The 22,889-nt window shown below is 36.6% G+C and overlaps 2 protein-coding genes across 6 annotated transcripts; one reads left to right on the top strand and one right to left on the bottom strand.

Moving 5' to 3' along the window:
* Positions 1-5,112: 5,112 nt before the first annotated feature.
* On the top strand, positions 5,113-12,687 carry LOC113120109 (25-hydroxycholesterol 7-alpha-hydroxylase-like). 2 transcript variants are annotated; one of them, XM_026289993.1, is made up of 6 exons: positions 5,113-5,474; positions 7,870-8,006; positions 8,685-9,287; positions 10,541-10,747; positions 10,871-11,049; positions 11,689-12,687. In XM_026289993.1, the coding sequence occupies exons 1-6, from the start codon at positions 5,401-5,403 to the stop codon at positions 12,004-12,006; spliced, it is 1,518 nt and encodes a 505-aa protein (XP_026145778.1). In that variant the 5' UTR covers positions 5,113-5,400; the 3' UTR covers positions 12,007-12,687. The 2 variants fall into 2 exon arrangements, with proteins under 2 accessions (XP_026145778.1, XP_026145788.1); XM_026290003.1 differs by lacking the exon at positions 5,113-5,474 and adding an exon at positions 6,224-6,253.
* On the bottom strand, positions 12,562-19,963 carry LOC113120086 (zinc transporter ZIP6-like). 4 transcript variants are annotated; one of them, XM_026289958.1, is made up of 11 exons: positions 19,743-19,957; positions 17,596-18,291; positions 17,326-17,470; positions 17,125-17,223; positions 16,578-16,747; positions 15,940-16,116; positions 15,366-15,453; positions 14,936-15,277; positions 13,805-13,885; positions 13,531-13,721; positions 12,562-13,085 (listed from the first exon to the last, which is right to left on the bottom strand). In XM_026289958.1, exons 1-11 carry the CDS (start codon positions 19,866-19,868, stop codon positions 12,933-12,935), a joined length of 2,268 nt encoding a protein of 755 aa, XP_026145743.1. In that variant the 5' UTR covers positions 19,869-19,957; the 3' UTR covers positions 12,562-12,932. The 4 variants fall into 4 exon arrangements, with proteins under 4 accessions (XP_026145743.1, XP_026145752.1, XP_026145769.1 ...); XM_026289967.1 differs by having other exon boundaries at positions 12,933-13,085; positions 19,764-19,963; XM_026289984.1 differs by lacking the exon at positions 19,743-19,957 and adding an exon at positions 19,326-19,522 and having other exon boundaries at positions 12,933-13,085.
* Between the last annotated feature and the right edge of the window lie 2,926 nt (positions 19,964-22,889).

Here is a 22,889-nt window from a genome sequence, read left to right as displayed (position 1 = left end):
TTGCCATGATTACGTGACCATATATGAGAACTGTAATGCGCGAGACCGGACAGCTGTCTGCCCCCACCACGAGATCGCAAACCTCCTCTGTCCGGGCGGGAAAAACACTCACAACCGTGGAAACCACCACACTGCCAGTCATTCATCTTTTCCCAAACAAGTTTAATGAAATGCTTTTCTTGTTAATTTTTTTTACTTATTTAAGTGTAAAGGAGATTAGATTCAACTTTATTGCCATTGTACATTTAAGGTACAATGCAACGAAATGCAGTTAGCATCTAACCAGAAGTTCAATAAACAGTAAGTACAGGTATATTTCTACAATATGTTACAAATGTACAATACATATACAGATAAAGCAGTACTATAGACATAATTTACAGATTTTTAAATACTATCAGCTGTTCTGTTTGTGTCTGGAATCTTTTCATTTTGAACGCCATGAAGAATTTTGCTCTGGAAAGCGACACAAGTACCGATACAATTGGAGAATAAAAAGAGATGATCTGTCCTCAACATGATAAACCGAAGTAAATTTTCTGTCGTACTGATCAGTGGTGTATATGTTATATGCGTATGGTAGATGAACACAAAAACCACAACACTGTATCAGCCGCTGCAGAGAGGACTGAGAAACAGGTATGCACTGGAGTGAGTTTTCAGTCTCTCTCTGTTCCTCCTTCATCTACAGACTTACCCAGCATCACTGTCTGTTCTCATCTCTCTTTTGATGATATTGCAAAATCTGTGTCTGATCTAAGAGAGAACCTAGAGCATTTCTGTAGATAGGGAGAAAATAAAGATATCTGCTAGAGGAAAAAATGGACACGCATGCTTTCTGAAATTCATAGTCAAATGTATCAATCAGTTTAACGTGAAATAAAATTAACATGGAATTGTTTAAATGTTTTCACCAAGGATGTCTGTTGGTTTCTTTAGTGAGATACATCCAGATCATTACCACTCACGAATATGAGAGCAGGAAGGAGTTCCTACAATGTAAGACAATGTGACACACACATACATATACACACACATACACACGCACAGAAACAAGCTGTACATTTAAACACTGTGAAGAACACATGTACACTGATGAATCAAATAAGTATCCAAATCTAGATTTAGATCTAGGTTTTAAAAGTGACTGACTGTTGAAAGTCGCACTAGAACTTCTCTCTCTGATTCCTACAGCTTAAAACAACATGAAAATATGAGTTTCAGCTAGCATGTTGTAGTATTAATTAAAATTCAGATGATTCGGATTATTGATTTTATATTCTTTCCCCATCAGATTTCCAGCAGTGTTAATTTCGTTGACTAAATATTTTCGTCATTATTTTCGTCACGAATATATTTTTGCCGACGAAAACGAAACGAAAACTAAAATAGAAGGCACTGATGGAGACTAAAACTATGACTAAATTGATTGACATTATCGTCAACGAATAAAGGACGAGACGAAAATAGACTGTGACGAAAATCAAATCAGCAGAAGGCAGAGATGCGAGGAATGAGCAAAAGAACCGGCAAAACAGAACAGACTGCATGAGAGAAGAGAACCAATCAGAGCCTGACTTATTGAGACGTGAAGCGAAGGTTTTCATCTTTTATGAGCTCCCGGGAAGTCGGCATTCGAAGAGGTGATAGGGACTTTAAGCAACAGCCTCTGGTGGAACGGCAACGCCATTCTGGCGTTGTATTGCGCCTGCGCGAATTTAACTGCTACTTTGTGACGTTCTAATTTAACGGTCTACTACGGGAGAACAGCTGATTTGCCGGAGTCGCTACAACGTGAGAGGTTAGGTATATAAATGTTATGTTTTTAGACTTATTTACATCATACAATATTAAAAACTCCTCTTCTGACAAAAGATTGTCATTTAACGCCAAAAGCAATCCTTCTCTTGCTTTTTTAAATTATATATTTTTTTGGATCTCAATAAATGAATTAATGCTGCGTTGCGCTGTTCTGTTTTACCGTTGCTTAGTGACTTTTACGTTCTTGGCTACAGCGGTGTGACGGCAAACTTCCGGTCGCTGTAGCCGTTCCATTCGCAGCTGTTGCTTCACGTTTGACGACGAACAAAACAAAACAAAGTGTAAAGCACGCAGAGCGCTCATTCGTGGCAAGAACACAACCAATTTGAAAAGACATTTACAGACGAGCCACCCGGACATTTTCTCAAATGTAATTTCACAACGATGTTCTTTTGTTTATTGAGCTTAGCAAAATTGGAATAGTGCAGTGCGTAGATGTTGTAGCATTAAATATTACGAACTGAAAAGTACTGTAAAATAGTCCCTTCTTCAAATTAGATGCGAGCACAATACTAATACGTAATATCATGATAAATAAATTTGATTAATACTAATGTTTAGTATATTTTATAATGTTCTACTTGTTGACAATATCACAAATATTTCTATATTAGTCATGTGAAACATGAATGTTCACATCCTATCATTATACATACTAATCTAGCAATATTGTAGTATTTAAAACATACAATATTGCTAGACAAATGAATACCTTATAAAATCTTGTTACTTTTTTTATCCACTTATTAAATATTTACTTTATTATTTACTATTAAATATTCCACTAACTTATTAAATATTTACTTTAAATGTATGCAATAATTGTTCAGCTCAGCTGTAAGCTGTAAGGTCCTGGACCTAACGTTATTTTTCTTTTATTGATGGTCAATTGGCAGCTAGTTATTGTTTACATTATCATGACAGTGTTTGTTGCTGCATAAAAGCTTTTGAATCGAAATAAAGACACAGTTGTGTTGAAATAAAGTTGAATTTGTGTTTTATATATTTTGTTTAAGTTTGTTTCCTATACCAGCTGTAAAAAATTGTTTAGTAAATCTGTTATTGATTTTACTCTTATTTTAGTCGACTAAAATACCAAGCAATTTTAGTCGACTAAAATACCAAGCAATTTTAGTCGACTAAAATAAGACTAAAATTAAAACAAATCAGATGACTAAAACTTGACTAAAACTAAAAAGAATTATAGTCAAAAGACTAAGACTAAAACTAAATTAAAATTTCGTGTCAAAATTAACACTGATTTCCAGCGATTTCCACTGGACCCGAACACACACATAAAAACACCTTTATCTGTCTGAAGGGAACGGACTGTTCATAGAAACTAACCCAGCCCTATCCTGATCATCCAGAAAGATTTGATGCTTACCTTCGGGTGTTGTGTAGAGAGAGTGGGTGTGGATGCTGTTACTGAGAGGTTGAATGGAGTAGATATAGATGGTTGAGTATATCAGTGTCATATAAGAGCACTGGAAGGAAGTGAGATTGTGCTGCAAGTAGAATTGAAGCTAATAATCATTCCTTGTCTTCAATGTGCTTTATTGACAAATGCAAGTTCTGGCACAGTAATGTAATAAGATGACTGCACTCCCTGTAGTTCCCTGGCCCTCTAGAATAGAAGTGTATTTGCTCTCTTCTTCCACAGCGTCTCTGACACAATGACCCTCATTCACAGAGTCCAGACCACATTCACTCAGCCTCTCTGTGCTGGATTCTGTATATATTCAGGAATAGGTGTGAGACTGTTTGATCCTTAACGTAAATGGTATCGAGACTCTTCCAAATAATAATCCCGTATCACAGGGTTTGAGTTTCAGATTAATATAATGGTTGTAGTGGGAGATTGGGGAAGAAAATATGAATAACTTAAAATAATACATGCCATGTATTTTTCCTGTGATTGTGTAAGGCTGATCATGTTATGTTGTTTACATTATTTTTTTTATTTTAATATCTTAATTTCTTTAATTTATCTTGTTAAATATTGGCAAATATATCCTGTTTATGACAGACACAAGGGTTTAATTTCCTGAAATCATGAACATGAACATGAACAAGAAGAAACAAATGTATTTTGTACTTAAAACACAGATGACTGCTAATCACCATTAATTGCTTTTTGTATACATAAATATGCTGCATTCAGATTGTGCTCTTTCTCTGTCCAAAATAATCTGATTGATTATTGATCACATTAAATTAAACATTAAATTATGATGTAGAGAGACTGAAATTAGATTTTTATTTATTTCTTTATATCTTTATTTTATTTGCAACTTGGAAATATATATTTATAAAGTGTGTGATTTTTTTAAGATGTCAAATTAAAGATTTATATATCATCCTATATACGATGCTTCATGCAGTGGATAATTGAGCATTTGACGTTGCCATTGACTTCCCTAACACTCCCACTAGTCCAAGTCTGTCTTAAATTTGTATTCCCCATTAAAGTGAAAGTCATGAAATTTGCCAAGTATGGTAACCCATTCAGAATTGGTGCTCTGCATTTAACCCATCCAAGTGCACACACACAGTAGTGAGAAGTGAACACACACACAGAGCAGTGGGCAGATATATCCAGCACCCAGGGAGCAACTGGAGGTTCAGTGCCTTGCCCAAGGGCACTTCAGCCATGGGTATATTGAGGGTGGAAGAGAGCACTGTTCATTCACTCCCTCCCACCTACAACTCCTGCCAGCACCAAGACTCAAACCTGAAACCTTCAGGTTACAAGTCCAACTCTCTAACCATTAGGCCACAGCTGCCAAACACAGTCTTCTGAGTTAAGCGAAGGCTAATTTGGTGTTTCTTTACTGGCAGCACTGAAAATGTACCACAGAACAGCCCAAAAGAAGGACCTTTATGTGTGGAGCACTGCTGGCACATACACTCACATACACACTGAGTAACAGACTGTGGGAAGAAAGAAAGATATCTTGTACAAAGAGAATCCTTCTGTTTCCAATTAGGCACTAGCAGAATTTCCCCTGTGCCTCAGCAAACATTGAGACCAAAAGATGACTTCTAACGATTTCATTATGTAAATGTAAAAAATAATTTGTAAACATATATAAAACAATAAAAAATATATATATTGATTATTATGTAGGTATTTTTTATATATTTGAATCACTATATCTATCGAACTATTCGTCAAGAAGAGGCGTGTCTTCAACATGCTGCTGCGTGCATATCTGGCAATAAACACTGGTGTCTCTGGTTAGGTCTCCCATACTCCTCTGCTGTGCGTGTATGTTACAAAAGCTTGAGTGGGCCAGGTAGTTAAGTAATACCAGTATGTTGAGCAATGTTTAATTATCATTGAGCGATCTCTATTGGGTGGGACTTTCTGGATATCTTCTTGGACACTCGCATTCGTTCTTGTATTATTCCCTCATCTCGCATTGGATTCTAATTTTTAATTAGTGCGGTGATTTTAATAAATTTTTACATTTTAAAGTAACTTTCGCGTGCAGTAGCCTACATCGTGGAGCCTTTTTTCGGAGCAGTCTTCTAGGTTTTTTTTCCTTTCTTTTTTCACTCAGAGGCTCTTTAATAATGGAGTGTTTATTGACGATCTTTCTGGGCTTTATCTCCATGCTGCTGTTCTGCATTTTCTGCAGTCGCAAGCGGTGAGTTTTCTGACCGCTTTTGCAGCTTGTTGTCATGATGTAGCCGATGTTTCTTCATTGTAATACGAATTAATACTTTGTTTAAATAAATCTTTGTTTAATTGTCCTTATGTGTCTAATAATATTATTTATAAGCATTGATGGTTCCATTAACAACTTTTTACTTCTACTGAACCTTTCCTTTCCACAAAGGAAAGGTTCTCTAGATTATTAAAATGTCATTCACGCTGTAACACGGTTCTTTCATAAACTGTTTACTAACAATGTTTGGATCTGGTTCGCGAGATCTTCCTGCAGAGTTTAGTTCTAACCCTAACCAAACTCACCTGAGTTTGCTAATCAATGTCTTCAGGATTGTTTGAAAAACACAGGTAGATTTTTTTTTATTAGGACTGGAGTGGATCTCTGACTCTGTAGGAAAGTGGATCTCGCGAGCCAAATTTGAGGATTAGCCTACTGTTCTATGGCATTACTGCTAACCCCCTCGTCTTTTAGAACCTTATTTTAAGAGTGTAAACGTTATAATCGTCATTCAAAGCCGTGTTGGCAATGAAGTGTCTGCTAGGTTCATATGAATAATTCCCACTTTACTGCAGGACTGAGAGCTTGTTTACTCTCAATTCACCTCAGAAACTGAACCTTTCACTGGAAGGCTTCCAGTGATGGGTAGGTAGCTCGACAAGAATTTCTTTCGAACTGTTCGAACCGATTCAGTGACTCGGTTACGCGCCGCTTCGTTGTTCTCTAAAAAGTTCCAGTGAGTCAAGCCATATGTAGAGGTATTGTTTTATTATATGTTATTTATAAAGATGTTTATAATTTAATTGGTTCCATTTCCATTTGTTACAGTCATGTAACATATAAATATGAAGTAATAAATAATAAATAATATACTCGTTACTCGTTTCCCAAAAGCATCGTATCTGAAGTTGATCGTACTAGAGACCATGCGTATAGCTATACCTGCATGTGAACTGGTTAAAATGATTAAATGAAAAGATTCATTTGAAAAGAACGATTCTTTCACAGATCGGACATTTTTGTGGTGCACAGATCCTATTGATTCAAAACCGCTTTGTTTGCATGTTTAAACGAGTAGCTATTAGATCATATCTGAAGCACACTACATGTTTGCTTAGTGTATCAATGTTCATTGTTCATGTAGGCTACTTGGGAAGTCGTGGCCTAATGGTTAGAGGGTTGGACTCCCAATCGAAGGGTTGTGGGTTCTAGTTCTAGTTGTGGGACGGAATTGTAGGTGGGGGTAGTGCATGTACAGCTCTCTCTCCACCTTCAATACCACGACTTAGGTGCCCTTGAGCAAGGCATCGAACCCCCAACTGCTCCCCGGGCGCCGCAGCATAAATGGCTGCCCACTGCTCCGGGTGTGTGCTCAGAGTGTGTGTGTGTTTTCACTGCTCTGTGTGTGTGCATTTCGGATGGGTTAAATGCAGAGTACAAATTCTGAGTATGGGTCACCATACTTGGCTGAATGTCACTTCACTTTCACTTTCACTTTCACAGATGGTCAGAGGGTTTATTTTATACGTTTTATTTTTTCATGCTTCTGTGCTGAGGCTTTGTCAGGGAGTTAGAGGTTTACCCCACTATATGGGCTGCACTGTTTTATTGTTCATTCACTATATGTGCTGCAGTGTGTTTTCTTTATTCAGTTATCAAGCTGCAATATCAAAAGGAGGTTTAAAGAGCTAATTTCCAAAGAGCCATCCCATTCTTTTCTGGTTAGCCTCGGAAAATAGGCCATGGAAGACATTAGCAGTAGATCACAGAAGTAATCACATTCTCAGTAAATTAGTCTTGGCTTTGTCATTTAAAATAGTATTGGCATTTAAAACAAACTGAAATGTTTATTTGACTTTCTAACTTTAGCAGTCACTATTCTATTTCTATTCTTTAAAAAAAAATCTAACTACCCTTCTAATCTTTTTGAATTCTATTTTCTTTTCATTTATTATACAATTGTGTGTGTGTGTGTATGACCTCTAACACCAGCTTGCTCTATCCTTTTTCTATTCTGTTTCTTTTTATTTATTATATTATTTAAAAGCCCTTGCTACATGTACTGTTAAACTAACTGAGACTTGTTCTAGGCCTTATATATCATTGCCCTTTTTGTTGTTTTTGATTGCTTCCACTGTCCTCATTTGTAAGTCGCTTTGGATAAAAGCGTCTGCTAAATGAATAAATGTAAATGCAACAAAGAATTGTTTAGCACACTTATATCACTGCTTTACCACAGACAACATTATTAAGAGAGCAGGTGACCTATATGGTTGGGGTTTGAGTATTTTATAATGCCATAGATTGGCAGTCTCTCAGACATTGTTGAAATGAACATAAAAAAAATAATAATAATTGTGTGTGCATTTTACAGGAAGGATGGTGAGCCCCCTCTGATTAAAGGCTGGATTCCATTCCTGGGGAAAGCTCTAGAATTCAGAAAAAACTCTCAGCAGTTTCTTTCACAACTACAGCAGGAGCATGGAGATGTTTTTACTGTACTTATAGCAGGTACATGAAAAATGCACATTCATTTACTTAGCAATATTTATTTGTACACATCATTTTTCCAAATGAGAATGTCTTCTGACTCCTAACAAAATGAACATTGCCATATTTTGCTATATTTTGTGCACACAGGTTTCCTTTTGCTCCTCCTCTCAGACGCAATGTTATTTTGCAACACATGCTCACATACTTATGGTCATTAAAAAGACCCTAAAAAGGATACTGTGAGAATAGCAATTTTGAAAAGTTGACAGATAACACGGACATTTTAACTATTAATATTATTATTATTTTGTACTTTTCTAGGTAGTTGCTATATAATTCTAATTGATCGTTCCAAAAGCATCGTATCTGAATTAGATTGCATTGTGAACTGCTTTAAATTATTTATTGAAAAGATTCAACTCAAAATAATTATTTATTTACGAATCAGATATTGCTATTTTGGAGCACAGATCTTATTGATTCAAAACCGCTTTGTTTGCATGTTAAAATAAGGATGTGGGTAATTGCTAGGTGGTTGTTGACTAACTTACTGCCCCTTCTTTAAGTTTTATTTTATTGTGGATGATATTAGGAATTATAGTGATGTCAGTAAAAAAAAAAAAAACTAAACTCATGCAAAAATTATACAAAAAATGCATTATGGGCTTACATATACCTGTTTGTGTATTTCTTTAGGAAAGTACATTACATTCATAATGAATCCTTTTCTGTACTCGTCTGTGATCAAACACGGGAAACAGTTGGATTTCCACAGGTTTTCAGACAGTGCAGCATCCAGGTCGTTCAATTACACACCAGTACAGAGTGGCCTCTTTCCTGGAATGAGTGACCACATCCAGCGGAGTTACAGTCTGCTGAAGGGGCCTGACCTCGACCTGCTCACGTCCAGCATGATGACAAAATTGCAGCAGGTCCTGCGATGCCGTTTTCAGTCCAGTGAAGAGTCTGGGTCTGATGGAGATTGGCAAGAGGCAGAACTATATGAGTTTTGTAAATGTGTAATGTTTCGGACCACATTTAACACTCTGTATGGACATTCAGAAAAACTTTGTCTGGATCAGCTGCGAGAGGACTTTGAGAAGTTTGATGGCATTTTCCCTTTACTAATGGCCCGTGTGCCCATCGCATTGCTGGGAAAAACCAAAGAGATTCGTGAGAAGCTAATAAGATTTTTCTACCCTCAAAGAATGGAAGAATGGAGGGCTCCATGCAAGTTCATACAGAAACGAATGGAGCTGTTCCAGCAGTATGACATGCTTCAGGACAGAGATAAAGCAGGTGACTCCCCCACATAAACACACTAACGCACACAAAATAAAATCTGAAATTATTGTTGAGTGTGTTTCTAATGGTAAATGTCCCATGTGCAGAAGTATATTAATTTTGCCATCATGACATGAAGAACCCTGGTCTTCTGATTTTGTGCACCAAAATAAATTATTTAAATACTAATTAAATGTACCAGAATTCTCACAAAAGAAGCATTCACACAGACATGAAAGCAATGGCCAGTCATAGGTGTTTACTTTAGGTTAGTCAGAATCCGCTCTGATCTCATTTTTGTTTTTGCAATTTTGCGTATTTCTACCTACATACTCACAGATCTTACTATTATTACAAGACAAAAATAAAGCATACACGATTTAAATAAGATATTTATTGTATAGTTAGTTATGGATTATATCAGGAGTTTCCATGCGAGTAAGTTGCTGTTCGGTCAGTTACGCTAAAAGGAAAGTGCCCTTTGCTTGTTTTTTTTTCTTCATTTACCGTTTGAAGAAATATGTAAAGCGGACCAAACCGTCCTTTTATACTGTTTCAGGAATAATAAACGTGAGTATAATTAATCATTGGAGAAATTCATCCGTGATTGTCGGTGCTAACCGTAGCAATGGAGGGAACAAACTATTTGACAAGTATTTGTTTTGCACCAGGAGACACTTTTTTTCTCGTCTACTTCATGAATGAAAGTGAAAATTTATAAGTGAATTTTGGCAGAGTTAGAAAACAATAATAAATGCTTTAAATTATTTTAGTATTTTAGTAGTATTTATATTAGTGTTTTTTTTATATATATTTATATTAGTGATGTGTGTGTGTGTGTGTGTGTGTGTGTGTGTGTGTGTGTGTGTGTGTGTTTATATATATTCCATGTAGCTGCCAGGGCAGCAGTTAATGTAAGATATTAATGCTTTGATTTGAAACGCTTTACTGAATCATAATTTTGACGAACTGTTTTAGAATTTTTGGTGCTTCCCCTTTCAAGTGGAAAGACTTGCGAATACATGCCTGTTCCCCATTCATTAAATTCCTGCCCTACGGGTTTGCCAAAATGACTCCTGACTAAACTGATTCATCTTAAAGGGCTTTCTGTCATCATTTTCTGTCTGATGAAATGTGGAAGAAGGATGTGTATGAGCAGATGAGCAGTGAAGGCTCATCATGACTGTGCCATATTGGTTTGGACCAATGCCCAGTGGTTTACACACACACATAAATATAGCTTTCTTTTTTTCTTTCTTTGTCCATAGCACATCATTTTGCCATGATGTGGGCAGCAGTAGGAAACACCATCCCAGCAGCCTTCTGGTGTCTTTACCACCTCATCTCCTGCCCAGAAGCCCTTGCGGCAGTGAGAGCAGAGATTATCAGTGTGGTTGGAGAGAAAAACATGAAGTTGATCTTTGAAGAGGACATCACAATTACACGACAACAGCTAGAACAGATGGTTAACCTGGGTAACATGCATATTCTTACATAGTAACCCATCAAACATATCAATTATTGTCTAAATATTGCTTATAGCTTCAGAGTGACTATGTCCGTTTACAATGATTCAGACTGTGTTTTTCTCTCCCCAGAAAGTTCAATAAATGAGAGTTTGCGTCTCTCCTCTGTATCAATGAACATCCGTGTGGTTCAGGAAGATTTCTGTTTGCGCCTGGGTGACCAGCATTCAATCAACCTGAGAAAAGATGACATTGTTGCTCTTTACCCAGAAAGCACACACCTTGATCCTGAAATATATGATCAGCCTCAGGTAACACGCATTTATAGCTGCCTAGATCAGTGTTTCTCAACCGGGGGCTTCAGCAATTATTGTCAGTGCTGAAGACAATTTTTCTGCAATAAATTACCACTTTAAAAGTTTAGGGCAAGTATGATTTAAAAGAAAGAACAAATAGTTTTAGTCAGCAGGATGTATGGTATTAAATCTATCAAAAGTTAAGACTTATGTTACAACATTTGTGTTTTTAAATAAATTTTGTTCTTAAGAATTTTCCTTTCATGGGAGAATGCTGGGCAAAATTTATTTTAGGACTTCCACAAAAATACTGAGCAACAAAAATATACTAATAATAGGAATTATTATTAATGACCGAGAACCAAATCAGCATATTGTAATGATTCCTGAAGGATCATGGAAGACTGGAGCAATGACTGCTGAAAATTCTGCATTGTCATCACAGGAATAAATTACAATTTATTACTGATCCAATAAATCATAAATGACAAGAAGTCACAGTCTATGAATATTGCAACAGACTTGCAGTCAAAAAACTTGAGAATCACTGCCCTAGATCCACCTAGTTAATTTAAAATGAAACATACATTTTTTTTATTATTATTATTAGAAAACGCATTTATTGAGATATCTTTTGTCTTTGATTTCCTGTAGCGCTTCCGATTTGACCGTTTTGTGGAGGATGGGAAAGAAAAAACTGATTTTTATAAATGTGGTCAGAAGGTCCGGTACTATCTTATGCCTTTCGGCTCCGGAGCCACACAGTGTCCAGGGCGTTTTTTCGCAATGAATGAGCTGAAGCAGTTTGTGTGTGTGACTCTGCTCATGTGTGAAATGCAGTTGTCGGAGAACCAGCAGGAGGCGATGCTAGACAAAAGCCGTGCTGGTCTGGGCGTCATGCCCCCTGTTAATCAAATCACTTTCAAATACAGAACCAAAAAACCAGGGGACAACATGAAGAGGGAGGAATGAACTGAGTGATTAGAGACTGTCTGTTTTTTGCTTGGGTGTTTTTCTTTCATTTTTTCACAGCTATAAACTGCAGTTTGATTACATAACCATTACATAATGGCAACTTTTCAAACATCTTAAGTTTTAATAATTCAGTTTTATCTAGTCATTGGTTGTAAATAACAATTATAAACTCATAAAGTGGCAAAGACTGCACATGCAACACAAATGGATTTCATGCACTGCAGCTCATCATCTAGACCAGTGATCCTCAAATCTGGCTCCTGCAGTGTTTAGCTCTAACCCTAATCAAACACACTTGGGTTTGCTAATCAATGTCTTCAGGATCATTATGAAAAATACCAGGTAGATTTGTTTGATTAGGTTTGGAGCTAAACTCAGCAGGAAAGTGGATCTTGCGAGCCAAATTTGAGGAGCACTGATCTTGATATATTTTTGAGTTATCAAATCTGCCAATGATTATCCATTTGCTTCAATACTATTACACAAGATACTCTGCTGATATGATCATTGGCAAGTTCAAATACAGTTTAGATAAAAATCAGACAAATACATGATGGGACACTCAGTTCTTTACTGGAATGTTAGTGGGACAGAGGGTGCAAAAATTAACAAATGTAACCTGTTTCACTAGCTACTGTACAACACTGTGTAACAAACAAATAAAAACTAATAAAACACCTTCACATTCTCAAGTTTCGCTTTTATACCGAAATTGTAACAGTCAACACCCATAAATAGTTTTTTACTTCAAGTTACAAATAAGATGACAATTATTCATGCATATTTAAGCGCATATTAAACAAAATCTCAAGCATTTCAACAGGTGGACACCAGGTTAAGCAGAATTTAGGGTCAAAAAGCAACATTAGTACATGTTTTTGAGGAGTGATATTTTTTAGGAGTGATGGAAAAATGTCCTCGGGTCAGAAGCCAATGTCAAGTTGTATCCTGTGCTCAAAAACAGCAATGATAAGCATGATGGCAAAGCCCAGGAGTATCCCAGCATTCTGTAGGAGGAAGAAGCCATAGTGACTGAAGCCTGCTTCGTTTGCATCATTGTGTAACATCTCGGGGACCTTCAAAACACACACACACACAAAAAGACATATTTTAGATACCACAGTCTCATCTAGATAAACACAGAGGACCACAATGTGCACGTTTCAATTAAAAAAAAATGTATTCACATTACAACACTATTTTCCCTTAAAAATACACAAAAAGATCATAATAGAACTGTATAAGGACGTTTTTTAGAATTGTTTTTTTTTAGAACAAGTTGAATTTGTGTTTTATATCTTAAGGTTTCATTTGAATTAATTAATTTTGTTAGTTTTTTGTTTACTATGCTTTATTTCATTTTTTTAACAAAATTATTTCAGTTTAATTTTAGTTTTTCATTCAATTAAATTCCATTTAGTTTCAATGAACAAAATGTTTAGTTAACAATAATAACCCTGCTGAAGACAAAGTAGTAGAAAGATCTCATTCACAGAATTTATTTTGTTCTGTGCTACTCACCATGTCCACAAGAGCGACATACATGAATAAACCAGCCGTGAGAGCAAAGATCCATGTGGCAACATTTTCAGCATAATGACCAATCAGAATGCCTGTGATCATGCCTAAATATCCCATCAAGGCTGAGAGCAGATTATACAGGATGGCCTGTCGTACTGACATACCCGCCTTCAGTAAGACCGCAAAATCACCTGCGTAAAAGAGGAGGATAAGGCAGGTGAGTTGTGATTCTTTTGTCAATTCCACACACTGATGATGACAGACAATGTCTTACCAAGCTCATGAGGAAGCTCATGGCAGAACACCGCAACTGAGGTACTAAGGCCACTGGACAAACCTTCTGTGAAAGCCGCTCCTGAAATCCAAAATCGCAAATAATCTGTAATGCTTTTCTAAAGCAGAGTATGCAAAAGCCTTTGTGTGCACTTTTTTGTGGTAAAAATTGTATTCAATTTCAAACGTACATATCAATTATAATTATATTATGAATATATATATCGTATTTTTCGGACTATAAGTCGAGTTAAAAAAAAAGTCGCATTTATTTAGAACCAAGAGAAAACATTACCGTCTACAGCCGCCAGAGGGCGCTCTATGCTGCTCAGTGATAGACTACAGGAGCACTGAACAGCACAGAACGCCCTCTCGCGGCTAGAGACGGTAATGTTTTCACTTGGTTCATTTCTCTCGGTTCATGTCAAATTAATTTTGATAAATAAGTAGCACCTGACTATAAGTCGCAGGACCAGCCAAACTATGAAAAGAAGTGCGACTTAGAGTCTGGAAAATACGGTATATATATATATATATATATATATATATATATATATATATATATATATATATATATATATATATATATACACACATATACACACATATATATATATATATATACACACATATATACATATATATACACACATACACACATACATATATATATATACACACACATACATATATATATACACATATATATATATATACACACACACACACACACACACATACATGTATAAACATATATATATATATATATATATATATATATATATATATATATATATATATATATATATATATATATATATATATAAAAATAATACCAAAAACAACAAACTACGTATATCAAATTGCCAAATCCTTTAAGAACCAATTAAGATATATATGTTCCAAGTATATTATATATAAAAAAGATTTATTATCTTAAAAGTGTGTGTGTGTGTGTGTGTGTGTGTGTGTATAATATATATAAAACTTTATGTGATTTGTAAATACAGGCAAAAACATGTTTCAAAAGTGCTCCAAAATTTTGTTCCAAACCTATTTAGTGTACACTGTATGCATAAAATTTTACTGCAAATCTAAGGTGTTATTTGTTTTACGTGTGTGTAAAATTTACCTATGGCAAGTCCGTCACTGAAGTTGTGAAGTCCGTCTCCCATGATGACCATCCAGGCGAGTGTGGCCACGCCAGCCTGCTGGAAGTGCTGGAGCGAGTAGGAGTGTGTGTGTCGGTGCGTGTGTGTGTGCGGGTGGTGGTTCTGGGAGTGGTGGTGATGCAGTATGTGGTGATAGTCATGGTGATGATGATGCTGCTCATCTGACTGGCCAACAGTGTCATGGAAGTGGGAGTGGCATTTGTTTTCGCAATCTATGTCACTGTAGAGCTCCGCCCCCAACATCACCTCCTCTTCCTCTGCAACACCCCGCCCACACGCGCTTCCACCGTTTGTTTCAGTAGCTGATGTTACAGAAAAATTGAAATCAAAATGTATGAAAATTTCTTTCTGACTGCATAAACTTTAGCAAGCATATAAAAAAAGAGTTACCGTCGGTTGTTTTGACATCATCGTCTTCTAATGTTGGAAGTTTCTCAGATTCCAAAACTTCTGTGGTCAGATCAACCCTCTTCTGCACCTACAAACACAGAGAAAATACATTAAACTACAGAAATTCAAGAAACTTTAAGTGATTTATTTAGGAATTAATGATATGATTTAAAGCCCAGGACACACTGCATGATTTCCAGCTGTCCTAGACGAAAGATTGTCATTGTGAAACAATCATGGTGATTTCTATAACCGTGGCTCTTAATCGGCGGTCCTATGCATGTACAGTGAGAGAGGTTCAAAGACAGCCATTGTCACAGTCTTGTGTCCGAAGGATAGCCTATGTTAATTTTCTAACAGTGTTAGAAATTCAGCATGATCATCGCACAGTGTGTTTGCTGTTAAGACCTACATCTACTGACCATCCAATAACTGAATTGCTGTGTTGATCAGTGCTAAAACTTTAAACTGCTTAACTCAAACTCTTCTCAATTATGCGACAATAATATGAAATCTTAGACTTATAAAATATGAAATCTTAGACTTATATTGTCTGTTTGCACATTTTGCTGACCTTCTGTTTTTTGTCTTTGTACATTTTGCCGAGGGTCAGGAAGTGTTCGATGAGGAACATGATGTAGACTCCACTCAGAGCTGTGAGCCCCGTCCACACAGGCCGAAGGGAATCCTCTTCCACCTCTTCACCATGGTGATGGTGCTCGGAGTGGCCATGCTGGTGATGACTCTGAGACTGACAGATGCCAATCAAAGGTCAATAAGAAATGTTGCAGAATACAGAAAAACGTGTAGACACTACTGTTGAAATTTTTGGACTTAGTTAACAAAAAACTTAAAAAAAAAAGAAATTAATACTTTAATTCAGCAAGTATGCATTAAATGAATCAAAACATGACATTGATAGTATTAGGAAATATTTATTGAGCACCAAATTAGCATATTAGACAGATTTCTGTAGGATCATGTGACACTGAAGACACCAAAATTAGGCCTTAAAGGGTTAGTTCACCCAAATAGCAAAATTATGTCATTTATGACTCACCCTCATGTTGTTCCAAACCCATAAGACCTACATTTATCTTACGGGTTTGGAACAACATGAGGGTGAGTCATAAATGACATAATTTTGCTATTTGGTTGAACTAACCCTTTAAAAACAAGCGTACTAAATTTGGATGCAAGTTTGTGACTTACATGTGGTATGAGGTGGAGAAAAGCATCTCCGCTGAGAGTTCCCACTGCAAGGGCTACCAGGAAGCTCAGCAGGAAGTTGAAGCAGACTCTGTTCATGAGTGGGATCAAAACCACGCCAACTAATGCCAGTAAACTGATCAAAGTAATGGAGAGAAACCCTCCTACCCAAGCTGTAACATAAACAAACACACATTTATTAAATTAATTTGCAATAATTCATACAGTTTGATTTTAGCGTTTTATTTTTAAAGCATTTCGTCAAATCATATAGAATTTGAAAACTATCCATTTATCAGTTATCACCATAAAATGATGCTTAATTATCAGCCCATAAGTGTGCATCCCCAAGTTTGTGTGTTTATCTAAACCAAAAGTAAAGCTATGATTTCATTAGCTGAACCTTCTTGCTCAGGTAACTGGCTATCTTCCTTATTTAAAATGTAATTTGCGTCATTGGAAGACAATTACCATAACATAAATATAATGAATATGCAACTTAGCCTTGTTATATCTAGAACTTAAAAGATACTAAGTAACTCGGACTTACCAATGTAAATCGAAGCATTCCTTGGGCTTCTGCCATTAGTGTGATTATGATGATGATGATTGTGATGATGGTGGTGGTGGTTGTGATGATGGGAATGATCTGAAAAAAAAAGGTTAATTGTTATACAGATTCTGCTGATCAACTATTGCGATTGTGACAGAAAAACACAACTTTATGTAAATCACATCCTCAAAAGCTCACCTGGATGTTCATCAGCGTGCAGGAGGCAAGAATTGGAATCAATCTGCAGGAGTAGGGCAGGGCACAGGTAACTGAAGTCCTTGACCGAGACACCCATTTCCTTTGTCATGCCATGTGACTGCAGGATTGTGGAGGCATTTTGACACTGAAAGAGAAAAGACGGGACTTTTGTGAGCGGAGTATGTCAGGGATTTTCAAGAGTCTTTGGAAAGGTTAAAAAAAAAATTAAATATTAGATCAAATGTAAATGAATAATTAAAGTAAATGTACCGCTAGGCTTGTATGGTCTAGTCCATGCAGATCATGGTCATCGTGTGTATGGACAGGTGTGTCCTCAGTCTGGTGGGTGTGGTTAGACTGTGTTACAGTTCTCTGGGTGGAGTTAAATGGGGCATGGTCCTGCGTTAAATCAGAGTCAGCACTACGATTGGTCCGCCGTGATTTTGTGATGTAGGATGGCGTAGTCAAAGTTGTGGTCAAGTCCTGATTCATCTTCATGTAGAGATTGTGATGAGCATCCGACTGGCTTTTCTTCCCGGAGGAGGGATCATCAGGTTTCGCTTCTGGGATGGGGTCACTCTTTTCCACATTATGGTCAATATCCCCCTTCTTTCTGGTGACAGGATGTGTGCGTGTGGTGAGTTTGTCAACATGAACATGCGTGTGATCATGCTCATGTGTATGATTATGTCCATTGCCATGGTGGTGCACCATCACTTTTCGGATGCGGTCCAGCCCCACCCCCTTTAGTAGGTTGAACAGGCCTTCTAAGGAGATACTACCATTTTGCCCGTACTTGGCAAACAGAGCCTGTAGGTGGCGCTGTTGTGCCTGTTCTGCCATCTGACCATCAGTCTCAATGGCCATGGACTTGCAATCTGAACCTGCACCCAGTGAACATGCCCACAGCAATGTCAGTGACATCACTGGAAAGAGCGGTGGCAACCAGCCAATCATACTGGCATCCTAAAACAGAGAAAAATATTATCATTGTCACAATGCGGTAAATACCACCACAATGTCCACATTACAATTCTGAAATAAGAAGAATAAATGAAAACCAAAGCTAAACAAAAATGTATTTTACATTTTCTCACTACAATTTGTGTTAAAGAGGAATAGATTCATAAAACAAATAATAATAATAATAATTAAAAAAATACAAAAAAATCTGGGTGGCCTTTTAAACATGTCAGGAAGGAAGGCTGTAAAAAAAAAATCAGAAGACCCATAGATATAGTTTGTTCTGTTTTATACAAATAACTAACCTTGGGTGTAAACTTATCTATAATACTTCACGTCGCTTATCTAAAATACTTCAAATCTAGTAACACTGGAACATGGCATCAGAACAAGGTTAATAACAAATTCACTTGCGTACAAAAATGTGAATAAATACGAATAATCCACGCAATTATTAGTAAATATGAGACTTACTGTTTTTTATAATGTACAGCAAGTTGACCTCTTAGATGGAATAGACCAAAATCATAAAAAAGCATATTCTTCTGAAAAGTTTTCAGTGGATATTATATTAATGTGTTATTTATCTTTGACTGAGGAAAAAGTAGCACACATCAGAATCAGGTGAATTTTGTTTTCTTGCACTTGTTTCACTGGTGTTTCTGGCAGCGGTGATCATGATTTCACCAAGTACAACATGTTCCTGGATCATCATCCTTGTTGGTCCTGGAACAACATTCCAATCAGCCAATCAGAAATGAGATATAATTTTTCAGGAAATATCTGTTTTAGGCTTACAATCAGGGTTAGGTGCTTCTACACTCTTGTTCATCAGTTATCATTTCCCAGTGATTTTATGAATAAATTATGGGTAGGGTTAGGTTTATGGATAGAAATTGGGCTATAGTCTATATTTTTGGACAACAATGTTGATCCAGAATAATCAAAAGATGTTGATCCAGGAACTTGGCAAAATCACGGCTGTCTCACGCAGCGCATCTCTGACTCTTGACTACACTGTGACAACACATTTTTACCTTAATAATGACGTTTCTTACTGGGATGCAGGTCGATTTCGTTATTTCTGAGATCTATGAAATCTCTTCTAATTTAACAGATGCACCAGAACTGATGAGATAGAACAAAAGGCGTCACGAGGCCTAGCTGCTAGTGCTACCTTCCTGCACACCTAATTTCTCCCGTCCTTATTGTAAGTTTAGACGCTGAGGGTCTGATCATACATCAACAGCATTTACTGCTTACCGGGAGTACACCCGCGCACCGCGCTCGAAAGTAAGCGCGTTCTAGACGGCGATTCTGTACACAACACCACGTGCACTTCTACTAGACCGTGTGCAAAGAAACGTCATCATCATAAAACCGGAAACATAACGAACGTCCCTGCCATTCCCGAACTACTGGCAGTAAAGGGGAAAAACGTTAGACAGACTTACCGATTCGATGTAATTACAGACCTCTTTATACGAATCAAAAAGCGGACTCTCCGGGATCCAGTCTGGTGATTTTAGAGAAGTGTCGGAAGCTGATATCATTGGTTTAGAAGTAGTCACATGACGCATATGTCTGATTCATCTCTAGTCAAACCTACCAAAACAGTATTTAACATGGTAAATGTTTGTTGAGGGCTTAATTTGTTGTTGACAGAGTTAATAAAATGAACTGTTATGAAAATCTTGACCTTACTCGTTTTGATGTCTAGTTGGCTAGTTTAAACTGCTAAATTGTAACATTGTTCGCTCGTCTGTATTTATCCAGATGCTGATTAAAGTTTATACACGTAACGTTAGTCTATTAATGACCATGGTGTGGTGTGGCTGAACATAATCTGAACACACACACACACGCCCAGCAACAAATCTTCCACACATAGGTTCGTGTTTATTTAGCTATTTATGATGACATACAGTCTAACCCAAAAATAACTAAAGCATTTTTAGAATTAAAAGGAAATGAACATATGTGCTCTGTCAGGGGTTTTCTAAAGGTCCCATGAGATAAATGCAAAGATTAAAAATGTTTTATATTTCTATTGTGAATTTCAAAATCAAGGTAGCAAAAGTCAAGTGTCCATTGAATGCAAACTTCAGAATCATGGGAAGTAGTATTTTTCTTGCAAGATTAACTAATTTTATATTACACTGTACACAGTAAATACCAAACTTTATATTTAAGTAAAATAAAATGAAGAAATGCAGAAATAACAAGCTCTTTTGTGTTTTTCATTTTCTCTTTGATATCTGATCAAATCCATCCTAAATATGATCATCTCTTTAAGACACCCTTCCTAAAATACAAAGGCAAATAGGAATAAGGCGAGCATGATTTCACCAAGTACAACATATTCCTGGATCAACATCCTTGGTCCTGGAACAACATTCCAATAAACCAATCAGAATATAGATATAACTTTTCAGGAAATATCTGTTTTAGGCTTACAATATGGGTTAGGTGCTTCTATCAGCTATCATTTCCCATTGATTTTAAGAATAAATTAGCTTATTGGTAGGGTTAGGTTAAGGGAATTAGGTTAATTCTGTATTTTTGGACATTTAATGTTGATCCAGGATCATCAAAAGATGTTGATCCATTAATATGTCTCGGTAAAATCACAGCGACCAGCTATAATACAGCTATAATACACTGTGATCATCGCTGCTGTACAGATTAGCATCATCATCGCTATCATAATATGCATCACAAGGTAAAAATCAAATCACATGCACACAAGCATGCACCAAATAAATGCTATAAACAAGCAAACATGTCACACACTCACTCACTCAGTCCTCAAACCTATTGCTTTAGGATTCATCCAAAAAAGCCACGAGGTCCTGGGTCACTTTCCTAAAGATGGAGGACGAAGGATTGTATAGCTGCTGATTACTTTCACACAAAAAAAGAAAAACAGCTGCACAGCTATCTTTTAACAGTAGTATTTCAGTGGCCTTATTCCACCCTGTTTTTACTTTAAAATCTCTACATTCCCAGGGAAGCTATGGCCTAATGGATAGAGAGTTGGATTGTAACCCAAAGGTTGCTCTCTTTCAACTTCAATACCTCGACTGAAGTGCCTTTGAGCAAGGCACCAAACCCCCAATGCTGCAAAAATGGCTGGCCACTGTTCCGGGAGTGTGTGTGTTTGTGTGTGTTGGTTCGCTACTCACTGCTGTGTGTGTGTGCACTTGGATGAGATAAATGCAGATCACAAATTCTGAGTATGGAACAACATACTTGGCCACAAGTCACTTCACTTCTCTCCTTTTGCCACCTTTGTCCCTCACATTCTTTCTAGTCCAAATGCAGCACATCCACATGGTGAAATGTTTTCACAACTTGAGTGATTCTTGTCATGCAAAACGTCCTAGCTTGATAGAGTGTTTGAATGTATACTGGATTGTTTGCTATTACCTTCATAAGCTATAAGATTAATGATTGGAAGACAATATAATGGGCAATATAAAGCCTTAGCAGCTACACAGCAAGGTCCTGTCAACACAATTGGAGGTTAAAACATATCAGAGAAAGTACATTCTTACAAGAATTCATTGTTCTCTATTTATACTTTGTCATCCATTCTCCTTATTTTTAACGTAAGCTGCCATTTGTCATTTGAATGTGCAATGTGACACTTTGTGTGACACACAATGTGACACACGCTGTGCAAAAACAGTCCATTTATGCTGCTTGATATTACAAACCAATATTTGTTATCATATTTCTAATGTATTATTGTAATGATAAATACTCTGGATTGTAGCACAATATATATATTTTTAAACAGTTTAACTGTTATTGCACTTTGTTATTCTTCTAGTTTTTCACAAATAGTGGCAAATATCAGCAGAAATGCACATTCACAGAAAATAGTTTACTTCCGTTTAGAAAAATAAAGTGGATTAAGTTGGGAAAAACAATATTTTAATTTCAGAAATGGAGTTTTATAGCAGCACAATCCAAAACCTAGTAAAACAACTGAATCTTTGTAAATTAAATGATTTGCTTTTAAGAGAAGGTCTGTATAATTTTGCATGTTAAATCTGTAAACATTTATAAAGTGAGTTTAAAAGAAAACTTCTTTGTTTTAGTGCTTTTTATCTTCTGGGTATTTTTCTTTTGAATGAACTTGTCAGTGTACTAGTCAGTCTATTTTCTTCAGAGGCTCTAAGTGCATGCTGGGAGATGTAGTTTTCAAATCTCAGGTTGCCTGAATGTGAGGTCAGAGGTCAAAACACCAATACCAAACATCTCTAAAGTCAATTTACACTGTGTGTGTGTGCATGTTCCACAGCTGTTGGCTTCCGTTGAGTTGACAGTATGCCAAAGGGGGGTGGATTTATAAAAGTTAGTCCACCTCATCACACAAACACACACATTTGGCGTTTGTTGAATGTCACTGTCATTTTAGATATTTCAAAACTGAGAGAGCAACAAATAATCCAAAAGCCTAGATAACACATGCACACAATATGGTAATGTTTGAATTAATGGGGCTTTCCAGTGCTTCTGTGATACAGCTTCCAAAAATGTCTTAGTATCCTCTTACAGTTGTATTTATATCCATGCATTTCTATCTGTGTGTG

This window comes from Carassius auratus, chromosome 2 (genome assembly GCF_003368295.1).
Source record: "Carassius auratus strain Wakin chromosome 2, ASM336829v1, whole genome shotgun sequence".
NCBI classification, from domain to species: Eukaryota; Metazoa; Chordata; class Actinopteri; order Cypriniformes; family Cyprinidae; genus Carassius; species Carassius auratus.
Note: the sequence above shows the minus strand (reverse complement) of the source record. Positions and strands in the feature narration are given on the sequence as shown.